The sequence below is a fragment of the Phyllobates terribilis genome, unplaced genomic scaffold, assembly GCF_046119375.1.
Source record: "Phyllobates terribilis strain yellow unplaced genomic scaffold, ASM4611937v1 Scaffold_1__5_contigs__length_1240528914, whole genome shotgun sequence".
Classification (NCBI taxonomy): Eukaryota; Metazoa; Chordata; class Amphibia; order Anura; family Dendrobatidae; genus Phyllobates; species Phyllobates terribilis.
In genome coordinates this window covers 378,512,664-378,532,493 of record NW_027362761.1, presented here as the reverse complement: position 1 = coordinate 378,532,493, position 19,830 = coordinate 378,512,664, and the positions used below count along the sequence as shown (strand labels likewise).

At 40.9% G+C, this 19,830-nt stretch overlaps 1 protein-coding gene across 1 annotated transcript in view; it reads right to left on the bottom strand.

The window, feature by feature from the left end:
* Positions 1–18,566, bottom strand: part of SRRM4 (serine/arginine repetitive matrix 4) — a 191,092-nt gene extending 172,526 nt beyond the window's left edge. The window contains exon 1 of the mRNA XM_073676396.1: positions 17,795–18,566. Coding sequence (XP_073532497.1) covers positions 17,795–17,925 — 131 coding nt within the window. The 5' untranslated portion in view covers positions 17,926–18,566. The remainder of the gene's footprint in view (positions 1–17,794) is intronic.
* Between the last annotated feature and the right edge of the window lie 1,264 nt (positions 18,567–19,830).

The following is a 19,830-nucleotide window of genomic DNA, read 5'->3' as shown; positions in this document are numbered from 1 at the left end:
TCAGTGATCTTGTCGGGGCTTGTGTCCGAACACTCCACAAAACGGGATTTGGGCATATGCCCAGACGGGGCATTGACTAGAATTGTGCTGACAGAGTCACCGTGTAGTCTGCCGAGCACCTTTTTCTGGCGTATACAGTATGTCTACTGAAGTGTCGCCTCCAGTAAGCGTATATGCCTGAAAATTATGCATGCAAGAGCACACATTCACTCTTTCGGCACCATTCCAGTCAATGGCCCTGTCGGTGCATACATCCGAATTCTGTTTTGTAGAGGGTCCAGATGCAAGACCCAACAGGATCACTGAGCATGGGCAAGAACGCTATGTGAATGCACCTTCAGGGGGCTTATATCTGCTTGGCCTCAGCCCCATTAGCTATTGGGGGAATGTTTGCAGATCTCCCATCACTAAAGAAATGGCACTGTTAACAAGAACATCCAAGGGTCATGAAAAGAGCATATGAAAGGGAAGGCAACACCATTACAAAACCAGGCACCACATTGAACATCTCATATTGTGCCTTTCAATGGCTCATCGTCTCTTCTATATGAGTCACTGGTATCCTGGCATATTAAGTATTTAGAAATCTGAATTAGGAAACAAACTGTACTTTATAATCCTGAAAAAAGTCATAAGTCTATCTGTGACGCCTCTTCTCGGAAGCCCTTTTCTTTACCCTGGGAGATGGGAGACTCGGAGTTGGGTCCTAAGATGGAGAGATGGGGTGCAGCTGTGGCCCGGACCCGCTCCGTGCCCAGGGCCGTCACATTAAAAAGAGCATGGTGTGGGCTTATCCGGGTTGAGTGGCTGATTACGACTACGCCACCTGTGGCACCTGGTGAAGGCCGCTGCAGTCCGCTGAGGCATGGTGGCATGGCGGCCGATGTTGTTACTACTCCCCACAGGCAGAGCAGGGCCTCAGGGCAGAGAGACAGGAAGGTGGGGGTTGTAGTCTAGAAAGTCTGCGTGGTGCGGTGTAGCGCAGAATAAAGAGTCCGGAGGCCATAGGGGTGAACTTCCAAGGCTTTACTCAGATAAGAGATGGCAGAAGGAAGGCGACTCCCTGCTCCACGCGGAGTTCTGCGCTCACCAGGAACGGGGGTCCGACAACCTCCAAGTAAGTCCAGCGTTTAATCAGGACCCTGCACCAGAGTGTTCCTAGACTTCAGACCGGGTTCTTTCCTGTCTGTGTGTGTAGATAGGCCGGGTCTCCCTCTAAACTCCTCTCAGAAAAAGGGCACGGGTGGCAGCTCTGCTACTTCCGTTACCCGGTGGGAACCTCAGGGCCTACCGGGCTTTCCCGACCAGGACGTGGAGTAGCAAGGTCAGGTGTCGGGGGCCGTTACCCCTCTTGCAGCCGGGCTCCCTCTGAATACATCAGGTGGGCGAGGACAGGTGGCGTATACCGCTCCGTCTGCATCCTCCCTGGGACCCATTTGCGGTGGAGCTACACTCTTAAGCTCCGGGCCTTCTTGGTCGTGGTCCTTGACCGGGTTGAGACCTTCCTTGTCTGCAACCTGCCCCTCGTCCCAAGGCCGGGGTACGAGGGCTGTGCCTCCATCCCCTGCAGGTCCACACAGGATCCACTTTCAGGGTAGGAGATCACAGTACATGACAGCCAGTAAACTTGAATAACAAGGACCAAGAACCAATATGGCTCTTTATTAAATATGAATTTTACAGTGTCACTAAAATGTGAGTCCTCCACCCTCACCCACTAAATGGTTCCCCTAACTCTTGGTTCCCCAGTCTCCCTGTAACCAGGAGGGCAGCACCTGGTGCATTCTAGCCCCCTCTGGTGGAGAAGTGTGGTGTTGGATGTAAAGGAAGGGTCCTGACCATCGCACTGTTCTTACCTCAGAGGAGGAACACCCCACTCCATTAAAGAAGTGCAGCATCCCTGTGGCGGACGAACCCCCAGGGGCGCCACATATCCAGTTCAGCCTATTATCCTGCAACGTTGATCCAAAGGAAGGCAACAAACCCACATGAGGAGAAAGTCATTTTAGGGAAAAATTCCTTCCTGACTTCAAATGTGGATAATAAATCCCTGGATCAATGCCCAATCTCAAGTAATGTAGCAATCAATACTTGTCATATTATTACACTCAGGCTAGAATCTAACTGACTTTACAGTATTGATTTTAATAATGTGTTAGTCCCATCATACGGGGGATGAGAGTCTAGTCTAGTTTCTAGAGGGTAGATCTTTAAAATATGAAATTGTCTTTAGAGATCATGGAATGTTAATAATAAGTAATGACATTCGTCCATACCAACTTCTATACATAATAATAGTTACATGACCTTAAACAGAAGAGCCATATACTGTATGTAACACATACACTAAGCCTTAGAAGTTATCTGGTCATGCATGTGAAGATTCTATTAAGCTTTACAGACACTTTTCAGTGACCACACAGTATTAAAGTGGCTCTCTGGTAATAAAAAAATATATATAAAATGTCAATATGAATAAATTCCTAAATACCTTTAGTAAGCAAATTACATTAATTTTGTCTAGGGAGGCAATCAGTATAAGATTAAAATGGCTGCTGTTTTGTTATACTGACATAAACCTTAGAATGTTAATATTAAAAGTGTCTGTGAACATGTGTTATAGAAGCTTCAGCCTCCTCCCTACATTTGTAGGAAGATTTGCATATTCTAATCTAATACTGGAGATACTATGGATGCTGAGATAAGAAGAGGCAGCTCACACTGCTGTCCATCCTGTCTTTCTGATCTAATACAGGTGATACCAGTATGCTGAGGTAAGAAGAGGCCAATCACACTGTTGTCCACCCTGTCTTGCTGATCTAATACAGGATATAGCAATATGCTGAGGTAAGAAGAGGCTGCTCACACTGCTGTCCACCCTGTCTGTCTGATCTAATACCAGAGATGCCATGGGTGATGAGATAAGAAGAGGCTGCTTACACTGTTGTCCACCTTTTTTTCTGATCTAATACTGGAGATATCAGAAGTGCTAAGGTAAGAAGACACTGCTCACATTGCTTTTCACCCTGTCTTTCTGATCTAACACTGGAGATACCAGGGGTGCTGAGGTAAGAAGAAGCTGCTCATATTGCTGTGCACCCTGTCTTTCTGATCTAATACTGGATATGCTATTAGTACTGAGAATAAAAGAGGCTGTTCACACTGCTACCCACCCTATCTGATTTAATACTGGCTATACTATTGGTGCTGAGGTAACAAGAGGCCCCTCGCACAGCTGTCTGCGCTGTCTATCTAATCTTATACTGGAGATACCAGATAAGAAGAGGTAAGAAGAGTCTGCTCACATTGCTGTCCACCCTGTCTTTCTGATCTAATACTAGATAAACTATTGGTTCTGAAGTTAGAAGAGGCTGCTCACACAGCTATCCACCCTGTCCAGCTGATTTAATACTGAATATACAATTGGTGCTGATGTAAGAAGAGACTGCTAACACTGCTGTCCATCTTGTCCTTCTGAATGCTGTGTGGCTGCTGTGCACTGGAGATAGCTTGACAGTATGTGGTATAGGCTGTATTCTGGACACATCAGCCACTCGGTATTCATAAGAACAAGGAGCACATCAGTGTTAGCAGCCTCTTCTTATCTCCGAACCCCTGATATCCTCAAGTATTAGAATATCCATTGAGAGGATATCTTCCCTCTCATGAAGGGAGGGGACAGAACTTCCTATTGCACATGCTCACATTCACCTGTCCTAATAACATTTTATCACAGTTTTTTACCTGTGTCACAAGATAGCAGTCATTTTCATTCTTTACTCCTGCAGCATGGGGGAAGTGCAGGGGCCCTGAGGCTGGTTGGATCCAATGATTCAGAGCAAACCTTATCACACTTTTCATTCAAATGCAAAAATAATTTCTATCAGTCAAAAGAGTTATTCTGATGTCTGCCTTTCATGGCTGAGATGAGAATAACTTCTTCTACTGTAGGTCATGGCCGCCAGAGGCAGGGGTTACAAAAACAGCGGCGTACAGATGCACTACGCAGTTTGCATAACTCCCATAAAAATAAATGGAAGATATAGAAAAAAGTAGCACAGTGAGTTTTTTCTTTTGGGAGTCACACCAACAGCATAGCTCTCTTTGTTGTTTTGTTTCCGTAATTCCCACTCACGTCTTTGGGCATTACACAAACAGCAAAGTACACATGCGCTCGGCTGTTTTTGTAACTCTGCATTTGGGGCTATGGAAGTAAAGGCAGTTATTTCCGCCTTGGCCAAGAAAGATAGAGATGGGAATAACCCTTTAAAATAGGAGTCATAAAACATATCATTTAGTTAATAGACCACTTCGGTAGAACATTTTTATATGTATAATGCCATATCAGTAAGCAGTCACAATTCAATGTTGCTATGGAAAATCTTTGCTAATACAGTTATGACTAGGACGTGAATAGGATTTGACCTTCACATGGCTTTGTGGTGCATTATCTACAACACTTGAAAATGATAGTCAATCTCTGAGCTAAGATGTTGCGCCAAGATGTGGAAAGCACTTATATTGCCTGAGAGACCTGGCTTATAATGCTTTGTATAATGGACTGGATGGATGATCTAATGTGAAACTGTGACATGTACATCAATGAGGAAAACATGCACAGTCCTTTAATTTAGAGAATTTACATAAATGCATACATTTATCTAGCCATGATTAGTTTACTGTAAGCTAGCAGAAGTTGTATGAAGCCTGTATTTCTTCCATCTCGTTATGACAATCAATTCATTAACGCAACAGGCAAGAAATTGCAGCAGGGATGAGAACTTGGTTCTATTAGAAGTTCAGTGTAGTGCCTAATAACGCTCATTTAATTGAACACTAATGAGCTGTGCATGGGAAGCCATGGCATTGCTGTTTTCACCATGGCACATCTGACTGGAGTTTGACTAACACCTTTAGGTTCTTGGTGACATTCCAAAAGTATAATGCGGTCTACTGTGCTGTTATGGAATATATGCCACTAATCAGTCTAGCAAGAAAAAACAAGTAAATAAAAGCAATAAATATTGTATATTCACTAATATGTTTTGTTTTTGGATATTGCGGGATGCATTGCAAATCTATTAAACTATTTTAAATTATGCAACAGCAGCTAAAGCAGGAGCGTGGAGCATGCATGATTGATTACATTACTACAGCTCTACTTCATATTACTAAGTTGAACTGGAGCTATAACAAGGAGCAGGAGCACTAAGAGGATTTAGCTGGAGAAGCAAACAACAATTGTCCTAATGCTTTGCTGAAATTGGATACCAGGAACAATAAGAGCCCGCAGCTTGTAGCAAAGTGACTGCAGTCCAGATGGCCCTGCCTAGGGGAATACGCAAACTGTGATCTACTTGTCTCTATCTTCTAGACTCTTTGTCCCGGTGAGTTGTGTTTTTAGATCTTGTGTGTTTCACACAGTATCATGCTGACATGCTTCATAAATCATCAGGGTTTCCTATCGTATGCCTACAGTGAATGAATGCGCATATTCCTATATATTTCTGGCTATATTTTACTGTAATGCACTATGAAATTGATAACACGGTATTGTCACTCCAGAATAGCGCGCTGGCTACCATATGTGCTCACATCCTAAGAATTGCAATATAACCCTCAACATATGACATATGATAAAACAGGCTACATTAGCTCACAACAATGTATAGTTTCAATGTAATAACAGCAATTTTCTTTAGAGGAGGGCAATACATGTAAAACGAGTCTACATGTATTTAACGCCTTCTGACAAAGCCCAGTGCTGTGAAACACGTGTCGAGGTACTTGTGCGTCCCCCTCCCTACTCCTCCTACTATACTCTACCACTGGCTTGCTATGTCTCTAGGTATTAGTGATATGATAGCCATATTACCAAATATGCTTAATTTTTTATAGAATTTCTTTATGCCCTATCTTATATATTATACCTATGAGGCTTTCCACACTCTTTAATGTTAAAACAGGCAGCATCAGCGCTCAGCAATGTATAGTATCAATGTAATAATAGCAATTTTCTTCAGGGGAGGACAATACATTAAGGCTGTGTGCCCACGTAGCATTTTTCAAGCGTATATGGTGCGGAATTTCCGCAGCGTAAACGCTTGAAAAACGCATGTATATCCGCACCCCATGTTCCCCAATGGGATTCTGCAAGTTCTATGCACATGCTGCGGATTTTTCCGCAGCGTTTATGCCGCGTTCAAAAATCCGCAGCATGTCATTTAATTTTGCGTTTCCGCAAGCGGAATTGCCTTTGTCCAATGCATAAAAAACGCAAGGCAATTCCGCATGTGGAAAACGCGTGATAAACGCGCGAAAAATGCGCGATAAACGCGTGCGGAATTCCGCATGCGTTTTTCCGGGAGAGGACTTGCATTTATGCAGCAGAAATTTTCTGCTTCATAAATGCAACGTGGGCACATAGCCTTAAAACGAGCCTACACGTATTTCACGTTTCCTGATGAAGCCCAGTGCAGTGAAACACGTGTTGAGGAGCCTGTGCACCCCCCTCCCTACTGCTCTTACTGTGCTCCACAACTGGCTCACCATGTTTCAAAGTATTAGTGATACATGATAGCCATATTACCATATATGATTCATTTTTTATAGGATTTCTTTATGCCCTATGATATATATGTATACCTATGGGGCTTTCCACACTCTTTTATGTTCAGAGATTCTACAACCTCTTGTATTACGAGTTTATTACCTTGTGATTGTCAGTAAATTTCTGATATTTTTTTGGTTGGCCAGTGTATACTATTTTTATTTATGCTATGGTCAAGTTACACATGCACTTATTTGGAGAGCAGGTTTGGGGGACACATTGCCTCTCGTATAAGGAATTCCTATATTCTTTTGTGGATAATTTCATCACTTCTCCTGATGTGTGTTTTTTTTTAGTTGATCTCTCTCTAACTTTTTGTATTTATTGTATATATTTATCTAATTAAATTTATATATTGTACTATTATTTTTCGTTGCCCTTACGTCTTTTTCCTTTATTGAGTTTGCTATTTATAATTATGTGATTATTTCAATTGGAAAATCCTTTTTCACTTCTTTATGTACTTCATCTTTGTTTCAAATACAGTCTAAATGCAACTTTCTTGCATTCCTTGCAGTTCTATCTTTGAAAATGTCTCCAATGTTAAAGCTTCACTTCTTCCAGAAGACTGGCAGGGTGCTCCTACTCCTGCTATTATCATACACTCCATTAAATTAGGCTTCATTGAATTAGGCTCAGTCATTGCAGCTGCTATCATTATAATATGACCATTAATGCAGTAGTATAAGCAAGCCCTTAGGTCCTAGAAGAACATCAGTATTTGACCTAGAGGCGAAAAGTAACATTGTTAGTCCCAAATGCCATATCTGTAACACTGTCTCCTCTCACCTAACATTTGCCACATTTCAGCAGTATTGACACATTGAACACAGCTTTATATTTATTATATTTTATGGTGCTGGATCCTTTGAACACCCTCAGGATTTGGGTGTGGTTATTACTTCTGATGACCACCCCATATGTCACTTTTGCTATGAGAGGGATATATTTCACTATTAGTCATAAAATACCCAAGGAACAAAAAAATCCTTGTACTTCCCTATATTTATAATCATAAATATAATAAGAATTATTTGGTGGAAAGCATGTTTTGTTTTTTGCCTTCAGGGCATTTAGTGAATAATAATGACAGCTACTTCTTACTGTCTATAGCTATACCGCTGAAGTGACCTCAAGGCATGTCAGATAATATGAAGAAAATAATGTAAGTGCTGATTTGCCTTATTGCTGTAGTTAGAAACTGTGCATTTGTAATGATGCAGTGGATAATGTACAACATATGCATGGCACAGCAAAAGATAATTTTAAAAATTAATCTAGGATAGGATGTAAAAACAAATAAGAACAGTTAAAACAATTTTATGTACATGGGGCGACACCAAGGACACAAAAGAAAAAAAATAGTCGGTTCCGACAATTAGAGTTTGAAAAATTGGAGTCTCTGACCAAAGTTCTCACCTACTGTCCACGGTGCTTCATAAATGACTCGTCCACATATTTTACCTGCCATTGATGTTTGATAGTAATTCATCAAGTTCCTTAACCGGACTCCTTCTGGGCACTTTCAACTGACTCATATCTTTACCAAAGTATCTTTATGCCATTGTATGACCATTTTGGAAAAATAAACAGCATCCCTCTGCTGTTTTAGATATAGAATACACTACAACATATTGGGCTCATTTATAAGATTACGATTTTCTCTAGTGTGTCTGATCTAGTATATGAGTATGCTTGGAAAACATATTATTTCTTATTACTTTTACTGCTGAATGATATTTTGTGATGTTGCTTGTCAACAGGACCCAAAGTATTTGGTTGTCAACATTTACTATACTGCAGAGGACACCTGGCACACTACCTTTCTTCCAGGCCCACCAACTGATAGACGAAGATTGGTGCTGGTGTCCAATTCTGAAGAGTGGATTTCTAAATAAGAGTATATTTTAGAAGTACAACTATGCCTGAAAACACTCACCCCATTCCACCAGCACCTTGCCAGAATGACCAAGTGCACCCCAATCCTTCGATATCCAGAAATTAACCTTAGTTATATCTTCTATATCTTTAGAGGTTACTACACATTCTTGCAATGTGACTACACAATGATATAGGTAGGGTTATTTCTCCAACTAAAAAACGTATTGATCCTTTACCCTAAATGTGTAGCTCATATAGGAAATCCGCTATCCTGTAATTGTAAAAAGTATGATTATGGAGTGTTAGATGAGTTATCCAATGCTATTGGGTTTTTACAATGTGGGTCATAAATAATGATTTTTTTAGGGAGACCTGGAATATTGCGTGTGACGCTTATGGTACTGCTACCCATTTTATTTTAACTAACATTGTGAACGTTTCTTTCCTTCCAAATTTCAATGTTTGCTGACCTATAAGAATTTTTGCATGTATTGATATTTTTCCACATCTCCTTTTATCAGATTTTCTTTTTTTTCCAGCTGCATTAATCCTTTACATACAAATCCTCTCACATGTTTAGATTTACTGGTTAGAATCTAAGTCGGTTTTTATACTATTTGCTCCTCTAGTATCTGAGTAATGCAAAAGGAATCAGTTGCTGGGGTACATAAATCAATAGGCGCAAAAGTAACAAAAAGAGGCATACAAGTTCGATGCTAAAATGGTTTGAACAATTTTCAAATACCAAAGTATACTGACATTGTCAATTCATATTATAAGGAATATCCAGCATACATCTTTATTGTAGTTTTCACGGTTCCCTGAAGAAATGATATAATTGCAAGTAATATGTACCCATAGTTTCATCCAATCTTAGTAAGCCAGCAGCAGACCTTATGAAACTGATACATGGAGCTGAGTAATGAAACAAGTAGGCAGTAGTATAAATGGACATTACACTGCACCCTAGGGAAATCAACAATGAGAAATTTTGCTCAACATAGTTACATAGATATATGACATGCTCCATACTTTATGTGGTGGAAAAATAACACAGCAAAGAAAGCTTAACATTGTGACTGTGATGTTGAATTAATAGGGTTGTCCAGGACTTACCGTATATATTGATGACATATCCTTAGGAAATATCATCATTATCAAATCAGTGGTGGTCCGAAACCATAGTTCCATATGCTATTTAGTGTCTGTTCTCAGGTACTGCCGCTTAGCGGCTATTGAAGTGAATGGTGGTTGAGCAGGGGCATCCGAGAATGGCCTCTACAGAGTGTATGGAGTCTTTCTGCTCTGTACATTGAGCATATCCAGCTGCAGTGGAAGCTGCAAACAACTGGTCAATGGGGGAGTCAAGTGTTGGACTTCCATAATCTGATATTGATGACCTATCCTCCTTGAAAAACCCTATAAGATGCTGTTTTGGCATCTGGATGCTAATCTTGTGAATGAGATAGTCCATAAACAGTCACAAGTGTCTTCAACATAATATGTCTTCTATGACCTGGCCATTTCGCACCATGCATCTTAGGATACAAAATCTCAACCAGGGCCCAACTTACCATGTGCCATAATAATACCATTTTTCTTAGATACGGCATAACTGTTTTTTAACTTTTTTAATCCCATTTACACTAGGCCCTGGGTGCGACTGCTATCCTGACCCTCCTAAAAATACAAATCTATAACTAAAATTCCCAAAGAACAGGTTGCGAAATTGCGTAATCTAGGACAGGAGTTTCGTATATTAATATGTTTTCTATTTTACATTTCCAGTGTAAAGAAGTATACTGATTCCCATAATGGTAAAATAAAAACTATAAGTTGTCCATTAATAAACATGCCCTCAATGGTGGGATTGTGAAGTAATAATTGTGAACCCTTTATTACTTTCGATGCCTGTGAGAAGAATGTAAGCCAACAGCATCAGCAATAAACTTGGCTGTGGAATAGCCATCTATTCTGAAGAAAATGGCCAACATATTCAATCTTGCTGCAGGAAGTGTTCTTTGACAAAGAAGTCACAAAGCTGTGGATATTGATCTGAAAAATCTCAGAATTAAACAAGAGCTATAGAGGTCAAACAAGACAAATTAATTGCTAACCAGCTTTAGAATGGATGGTCTCAAGACAATGGATGATAGAAGGCTAGTTATACTATGAAGGTCATAATCCTACAGTATAAGCAGGAGATGTACATAACATATACGGTAATAACTGCTGAATAGAATATGCCCGTAACACAAATGGCTTCTGAATTGTTCTCTTGTAGGGTTTAATTACTTCATGTTATTTTAATCCAAGGAAATCTCCCTGTCTTCAGGGCATTTCGTCCTCCCACCTTCCGCAGCTGTCTCTCATGTATACCCTATATGTTATTTGTTTGTTTATACCCTGTCTATCCATTTCATATTTCTCAGTCACTCTTCCTCCTAATTTCAGTCTTTGACTGACAAACACATCCTGCTTTATATTCCCAATTTCTCATCTTTTTACAGAGTGGTGTCTCTCCCACACAATCATTGTACCTGTCATTTTCCTTCTCGATATGTCTGTCTGTTTTATATATTTGGTCTATATCGGCAGAAGAAGAGATTTATTATTTATATATTAACACTCTAAAAGACAAACACTTCCGTTTCTTCTGTCTGTGACATTAAAGGGGACAGTCAAACAATTTCAAAAGAAAAGTTATGGAATGATGTGGCAATTAAAAACATATCATTTTTACCTTGAATGCTTAAAGGGGTTGTCTAGTTTGAACAACCCTTTTTCGAATTTTGCGTTTTCTGGACACCGTCAGTGACTGTTGGGTGGTCATACTACCCAATGTGATCTGCTTCCATAACTGGAGTGTAAGGGCATATTTGTACAAGCTAGCTACAGCTGTTAAATGACTCATGATCGTTTAAAAGCCTGTTATATCGTTTAATGGCCGGTTTTGATGGGCCGATGAGCATTCTATGCACATAAAACGATAATTACTATATTTTTCGGACTATAAGATGCACCGGACAATAAGATGCATCTAGGTTTTAAAGGAGGAAAATAGGAGAAAAACATTTAAGCAAAAAATGTGGTCATGATGACCTGTTATGGGGGAGGGGGTCTGCTGCTGACACTGGTATTGGGGTAATGTCCCCCAATTCTGTTAATATCCTCCATCCTGGTATGTATGGCCCCTCCTTCTGGGTATAAGTGGCCCCCATCCCATCCTGGTATACCTGTCCCTCATTCCCATCCTGGTATGCATGGTACCCCTTGATCACCCATCCTGGTATGCATGGCACCCCTTTATACCCCATCTTGGAATTCATGACACCCCTTAATTCCTCATCCTGGTATGATTGGCACCCCTTTATCCCCCATCATGGTATGCATGGCACCCTCTGAGCCCCCATCCTGGTATGCATGGCACCCCTTGAGCCCCCATCCTGGTATGCATGGCACCCTCTGAGCCCCCATCCTGGTATGTATGGCACCCCTTGAGCCCCCATCCTGGTATGCATGGCACCCCTCGATACCCCATCCTGGTATGCATGGCACCCCTTGAGCCCCCATCCTGGTATGCATGGCACCCCTTGAGCCCCCATCCTGGTATGTATGGCACCACTTGAGCCCCCATCCTGGTATGCATGGCACCCTCTGAGCCCCCATCCTCGTATGCATGGCACCCCTTGAGCACCCATCCTGGCATGCATGGCACCCTCTTAGCTTCCATCCGGGTATTCATGACACGCCTTGAGACCCCATCCTGGTATGTATGGCACCCTCTGAGCCCCCATCCTGGTATGCATGGCATCCCTTGAGCCCCCATCCTGGTATGTATGGCACCCTCAGAGCCCCCATCCTGGTATGTATGGCACCCTCAGAGCCCCCATCACGCTGCCTACAAAAAAAAATAAACAATCATACTCGCCTCCTCTCTCCTCTCTCCTCCAGCGCTGTCCTGCTCTGCTGCCGACACTCTCACTGTGTGAGCCGCGCATGGCAGGGCGCGCATGGCGTCCCTGCCATACGCCCTCATACAGTGTGAGACGTGGTGCTGGAATAGTCACTGCTCCCCACGCCGGGACTCTGTGCGTGGGGAGCAGTGACCATTCAGTCTGTTCAATAGCGCTCACACTGCACCGCAGCGCGGCTCCTGCTGCCGCGCTGCGGCTCCAGTGTGCCGGCTATTAAGAAAAATGAATATTCATTGCTCTCCACGCCCATGGGCGTGGGGAGCAGGGAATATTAATTTTCTTTAGTAGCGGGCACAGCGTAGGCGGCTGCTGCCTCCTGTGCCCCGCTCATCCCCCGCTGCCGCTTCCCCACACCCACCACCACGCACAGCCATGTTCATAGTATTCGGACTATAAGACGCACCTCCCACTTTCCTCCAAAATTGGAGGAAAAAAGTGTGTCTTATAGTCCGAAAAATATGGTAATATGATCTTTATGTGTGCATTCAACATAATTTTATTGGCAGCACATCACCTGTTTACACTGGACGATGTACTGTTGATAGCAATGATTTTTAAGTTTGCTTAAAAATGATCACACTGGATGAACAAGTGTTTTGCTCATTGGGTGGATAATTGCCAGTCTGTTTGATGGGGAGATTGTTGGGAACGAACATTCCTAAGAACACTTGTTTACCGATTATTGGACCCTCTAAATAGGGTTTCCCAACTCCAGTCCTCAAGGCCCACCAACAGGTCATGTTTTCAGGATTTCCTTAGTATTGATAATTACATCACCTGCACAGGCAATAATTCCATCACCTGTGTAATACTAAGGAAATCCTGAAAACATGATCTGCTGGTGGGCCTTGAGAACTGGAGTTGGGGAGCACTGTTCTAAATGGACCTTTAATTAAAATCAATGGGTATCTATTAATCTCAAAAGACTCTAGAGTTCTTCCAGAGCCATGTGTGATACTCTAGCTTAGTGATTTACAATTTTTTTAGGCCAAGTAGCCCCTAATCATAAAGAGGTTTTGCAAGTACTCCTATATTATTATGCTCTATGCATAGCATGAAAACTGTATAAGTACAACTGATTGATATTACCTGTTATACAGATTAGGGTGCTGGGTAACAGATGGAGAACCTGATCAATGGATTTCACCTTCCAAACATAACTTACTAGGTTATTTCAAGGAGTTATTTTACTGACTCTTGAATATATACACCAACATGAAGTCTGTGGAGTGGTATGGTGATAACGTATCTACACTATTTGTATGGTGTGCCACTCATTGAAAATGAATGCTACATATATAGTATGAAGCACCTTAATAATGTAGAATGCCTTTGTTCATGTTGGAACCTGTTAAAACAGCTGTGTACTGTTTCCTATGGGTAAGATTTGGGCTTTGTTCACATATAACACGTTCAAATGATCATTTCTATGATCCAGCTGAGAATGTTGGATAGTAGAAGTAATCACTAGACGCCAGGGGTAATAAGGATGAGAACTAAATAGAATCATAATCAGAACTGACAAACTTTCCAAACCAATCACTATGATTACTAGAATGGTAGCTTGTAACCAGTAATTTAAAAGAAATCTCCACTATCTTGAATAGCTGGTGTTTTATTATGTTCTAGGAAGGGAAGAACCCTATTTTCTTTTGCCATCCTTGTAAAATCAGTTATCAACATGACCATTTGATTGGCACATATATTGCTCTGTTTAAATTCTGCGTTATATTCCTAATGTAGATTGAGGCATGTGCCCAGTGTATGGATGCCAACAAGACATTTTGCCTTGGCCAGGGTATTTAGATACAGGGATAAGGGGCAACAAACTTAATCTTTGCTTGAATGAAAGAAAGCCTTCCTTCCCTGACTCTGCATGATATATGTAGCAGCAGTTGAATAAATTGATCTGTTTTTAATGCATTTACCTATTTTCCTAACGTACATTTACTACAATCCAGCAATGTGATGTATTGCCTTCTGCATCGCAGCTCATTTTGTTTCACTTTGTCCTCTAACACAAGCACATAACATTGCCATGCACTATACTTGATTTACTGGAGCGTGGATGAGTATGTTGCCTCTTTCAGGTCATCTTGCACTGAGATTACAGAAACTGAAAGCTAATGTAAAAGTTTCCGAGACCTCCATTTTTACATTCACAATTGTCAGTGAGCCTTTTTACTTCTGGCAAGAGTAGTACAGGTTGTGGAACTACAATGTACAGCTGCGCAGTATTCAATGACTTCACGTACTATAATGACTAAAGCCAAGAAAAAAACCAAAATGAGCATATACCCTGTAGTAAGTTAGTAAGTCATGCTACATATAATTAACACTGGGTAATTAGTTAACACTATTTTGATCAAAAAAGCATAAAAAAGCCACCCCACCACGACAAGGTGTACCCAATCGGGACAGTCCTATCCTGTCTCTAGTATTAAAACCTTACCTTGTGTCAGCCAACAAACACTTCTTAATTTCTCAAGCTCGTGCCACAGTATATGAAAGTACAGTCTATGAAGAATGATATAGGTCCAGTCTTTTACACTTAAATGCGTCTTTTATATAAAAGTTATATTTAACTAATCATATCTTCCTTTCCAGCAGCGCTTTAGAAGCATTATTGTTGTTTTAATACACTGCCCAATTATTTCATACTGTGCTAACGATTGTTATTGTGAGTGTGTATTATAGTGGAAGAAAGCCTGAGCAATTTGTGCCCACTTTCAGGTAATAATTAATGGTCAGATTTAATATTTGGTTTAGAATTAAAGAGCAGATTGGGCAGGTTCTGTTCCCATCACAATACACTGCTTCTCGAGCTGTAGATAGGGGGTACATGTTCAGTTTGCCACGTTGTAAGCACCAAGTTATTGGCATAGAGGATGGAATATAACAGTTTTGTAAGTACGTGGCATCCACTGGCTTAAATCATTATGGGGGATGAATCTTTTCGATTGGGTGTTCACCAGCTGCAAGGTCTATAGAGCTATCTAATCAGTAGTATAATCACATAACAGAATGTGCAAGACTTACTGGTAGCAAAGTATATAATTACATTTTCCAGTGTTAAAGGAAGAAAAAAGGTCACCTCGGATCGATTCACAGTCATAGCTCTTGGGTGCCCAAACTGCTGTTCGGATCAGTGGTGATCTATAATTCCCAGCATGAAGTGGAAGATTTTAGAATATTTGACCTTTTCACCTCACCTAACTCTCATTGGAAACTCTCATCTATATTGTCAATTGTGTAATGATATATATGTTATTGCGTGTTAACATTATGCCATGATGGATGCGGTTTGCTCACCGAAGGAGGTTGAATTAAAGGAATAAACCCTTTTACACTAATCTTAACCTTTTAATACAAGACTACCCTACAATATCCCAAAATGAAAGGTTTGATGGTAAGTTATGTGCTATGGAATGAACAATAGACCTACAACTATATTGGAAGGCAACATAAAAAGCAAACGTGTAGCACAGGATCCCAAGTAGATGTTGTACTAGGATGGTATTAATGTCTTAAAGTTCGGTTAAAAAGTACAAGGTATTACATCAATTTTATTTCAAGGTTCTTGTTTGTATGACTTAAAGTTCTTATATTCATCCCCGCTAATGCGGCTGCTTGCCTATTAATGGTGAATTACCATGAATGCAGAAAGTTACATGTTAGAATTGTTTCGGAACCTTTATTTCTGAGCTAAGATGCACTGAGAATACTGTAAATATTTTCCCAACATTAACAAAATGGTTTACATTTCATTACACAGTTCAAGTCCTGATTTAGGGTGATGTAGAGAGGACTGAAATAAAATTGCTTGCTTCATTGAAAATGCAAACACAAAAGAAAGTAATGAGCACTGTGCAAAGAAAGACTTGCATTTGATTTCAATAATTCATTGCTACCCAATATGCTAACTCAGTAGTACAGCTCCAGCTGCACCAGTGCACATATAGAAGGCTGTCATAAAGCGGATTTAAGGCACAAGCTCAGCACAATATAGGCACACAGACACATAGAAAGAAGGGCTGCGTTCTATTAGCAGGAACGTGAAATTATACCAGATAAAACATGATCACTGTCAGCAACAGAATGCTGAAAACCTGCATTAAGTAACATGAAAAAAAGGCATTTTAATTTTAACTCACTGTTTATAAATAAATGAATTATCTTGTTGCATACTTTCAGAGGATAGCGGTCTGCACCAACATCAGCAACTGCTAATGGCTTGCCGGTTTATTAGAAGATTTTTGCACGTCCTTCTACACAGGATACAGTAATAACTTGGGATGTTTAGGTTGCACCATGATTAGTAGTTATTTAAAGTAAAGTCCATGAAAAATGATTTCTAGATATTTCCCAGGTTTGGGATTTGCAGTAAATCAGAAGACTCATTAGAACAGAAAATTGTTGATTATTGGCTCACCTATAGAATATGGTAAAATGAATTCACCAAGTTTAAGATTTCAGTATCTCCAGAGAACCTGTGAAAAACTTGCTCATCTTTACATGCCATATTAGCTTGAATGTATGATTTACAAGGATAGGGAAACCTCTCATTAAAACTTTAATCTCAAGCTGTTGTAAATGTTCCAAGAAATGATACTGTTACTTGCTGTGAAAATAGGAGCAGAAATCACTCAGCTCAGGGCTGCTGCACTGTAGGGGCTGCTGCTGTGTATGGGCTGCTGCTCTGTAGGGGCTGTAGGGGCTACTGCTCCTGCTATGTAGGGAAGGTTATGCATGCAGCTAGCTCTAGTTTGGACAAAGAAACTGACACAGAGAAAGGAGCTGGTTACTCAGTGTGAGGGGATAATACCAAATCTGATAAACATACTCAAATACACCATTCCTTCCCCATAGAGACATATTATACAATCTTATCTTCACAATCTATACACTTTACAACCATTTATACCAAAAATCATAGAATGTATACCCACCAGGGTGGCCAACGTGACTTTTTATTTTTTCTGGATAGCTTATTAAAAAAAAATCATGGACAGAAAATATTTTTTGGAGGACACATTGGAAAACTACAATCATTATGATTATAAGTGATTCATGTCTACATCGCATAATTCTGATATAAAGACATCAGGTCCATTCACTGTAAACTGTAAAATGATGCTAATGGCAATCAAAAAAAATTACAAATTTCTTTAGCTTCAACATATCATGGACGTCTTACATTTTTTTTACAGAGCAAAAAAAAGTGCTTAATTTTTACTGACTGTCCTGGGATTTCTGAACGTATGGCAACTCTGATACCCACTGTGGGAAGCTTCAGCCCAACTACTACTATTCCTAATAGACCTACCTTGAGAGTGGCTTCCGAGAAGTGATGCTGGCAACGATGATGCTTTCTCTTCTTGGAGTGGCCACTGCTTTAAAAGTCCCCATCCAGAACTTCTCAAAAAGCTGTTTTTCCCCTTGCTGGACGCTGGCCATAGTCACTGGAGAGTGAAGAGCAGGGCAGATGTTCTGATGCCAACCCCACCGCCCAGCGAGAATAAGAGCACAGGAGCTGTCCAAATGCTGAAAGTACTGACTGCGCTCAGCCACAGGCAGGCAGCAGGGCTGCTGGAGGGGAGGAGGACTCTGTTTTCTTCACCTCCTCCCCTTAGCCAAACGTCTGGACCTGGGATTCCAGGCAATGTCAAGCTACACTGGCTTCTTCTATGGACCAGGCTGTGATTCCAGGCAATGCCAAACTACAGTGGCTTCTCCTATTAGACCAGGCTGTGATTCCAGGCAATGCCAAACTGCAGTGGCTTCTCCTATTAGACCAGGCTGTGATTCCAGGGAATGCCAAACTACAGTGGCTTCTCCTATTAGACCAGGCTGTGATTCCAGGGAATGCCAAATTACAGTGGCTTCTGCTATTAGATCCCACTCCCTCTACAGTTTCAAAGCTGGTGGAAGTATGAGGAGCATAAAACCAGGATGGAGCAATCACCTCATCTCTCCTCTTCTGCAGGATTGGATGGGCAGGGAGAGTGACAGGTGTGTGTGTGTGTCAATGTGCATGCATGTGTGGGAAAGTCTGTGCTCTTGTTTTGTCTTCTCTTCCTCTGTGACGTTTCTACAGGGGCAGGCAGTCCCTTACCCACCCCATGATTCCTTTATCCCACCTCTACCCACTGCCACCCTCCCTTCTTTTGTATCAGAAAAAAAGACAAGTGCTTCCCAGGCCTGACCTATCTGCATAACAAAAGCCCCCAGGGCGAGCGTGTGCCTGGCATAATGGTCTACGGTTCAGTTTTGCAATGACCCAGAATAAATCTTGGAGCGCAGGAGGGTGTGGAGCAGTAGAGACCTATTCAAGGAAAAAACAGCACCGCAAACTCCCCCTTACTAATAGACTTAGCTTTTATCAAAGGAAGACCTGCAGTCTGTCCGTGCATTGCAGTAACCCTTTGCACGCCGGTGTGTATACGCTGTCCTGTCTTGGATGTTATAGTAGATGTAAGCTGCACATGTTGCAAAGCAGCTATAAATTGTTGTATTACTCAGCTTCAGGCTGGCTCAGCATTTGGGAATTCCTACTGATGATTTGATTCCTTTTAATGAGACATACATGAATGTTGTTCTTAAAATATAAAAGATTTTCTTTACGTAAAATAATTAGTTTCATGGAAAAATTGTGTTTTTCCGTTCCATAAACATGGTATTTTAGCACTTTAAATGAGATAAATAATCAGGCATGATTAATAACTGTATTGACCAATGAGGCAGATTTTGCCACACGTTTAGGCTACAGTCACATATCTAAGTGACAGGTTGTAGTGCTGTCCAATTTTTTCATATAAGTGTACATTGTTATCTGTATAGCATGTGGTTTTGCACATTACAAATGTTTTATAATTTACTAGTAAAAATAGTTTCATATGTTAACCCCTTCACCCCGAGGCGATTTTCCGTTTTTTTGCTCCCCTTCTTCTCTGAGCCATAACTTTTTTATTTTTACATCAACATGGCCATATGAGGGCTTGTATTTTGTGGAATGAGTTTTACTTTTGAATAACACTGTTGATTTTACCATACAATGTACTGGAAAACCGGAAAACATTCCAAGTGTGGGGAAATTACAAAAAAAAGTGCAATTCCACAATTGTTTTTTGGGTTTTTTATTTACCATGTTCACTAAATGCTAAAACTGACCTGCCATTATGATTCTCCACGTTAGTACAAGTACACAGATACCAAACATGTATAGGTTTGGTATTCAAAAATCCAAAATTTGAAAAAAGGAAAAAAAAATCTTGCCATTTTCTGAGACCCGTAGCGTCTCCATTTTTCGGGATCTGGGGCTGGGTGAGGGCTTATTTTTTGTGTCGAGATGATGTTGTTATT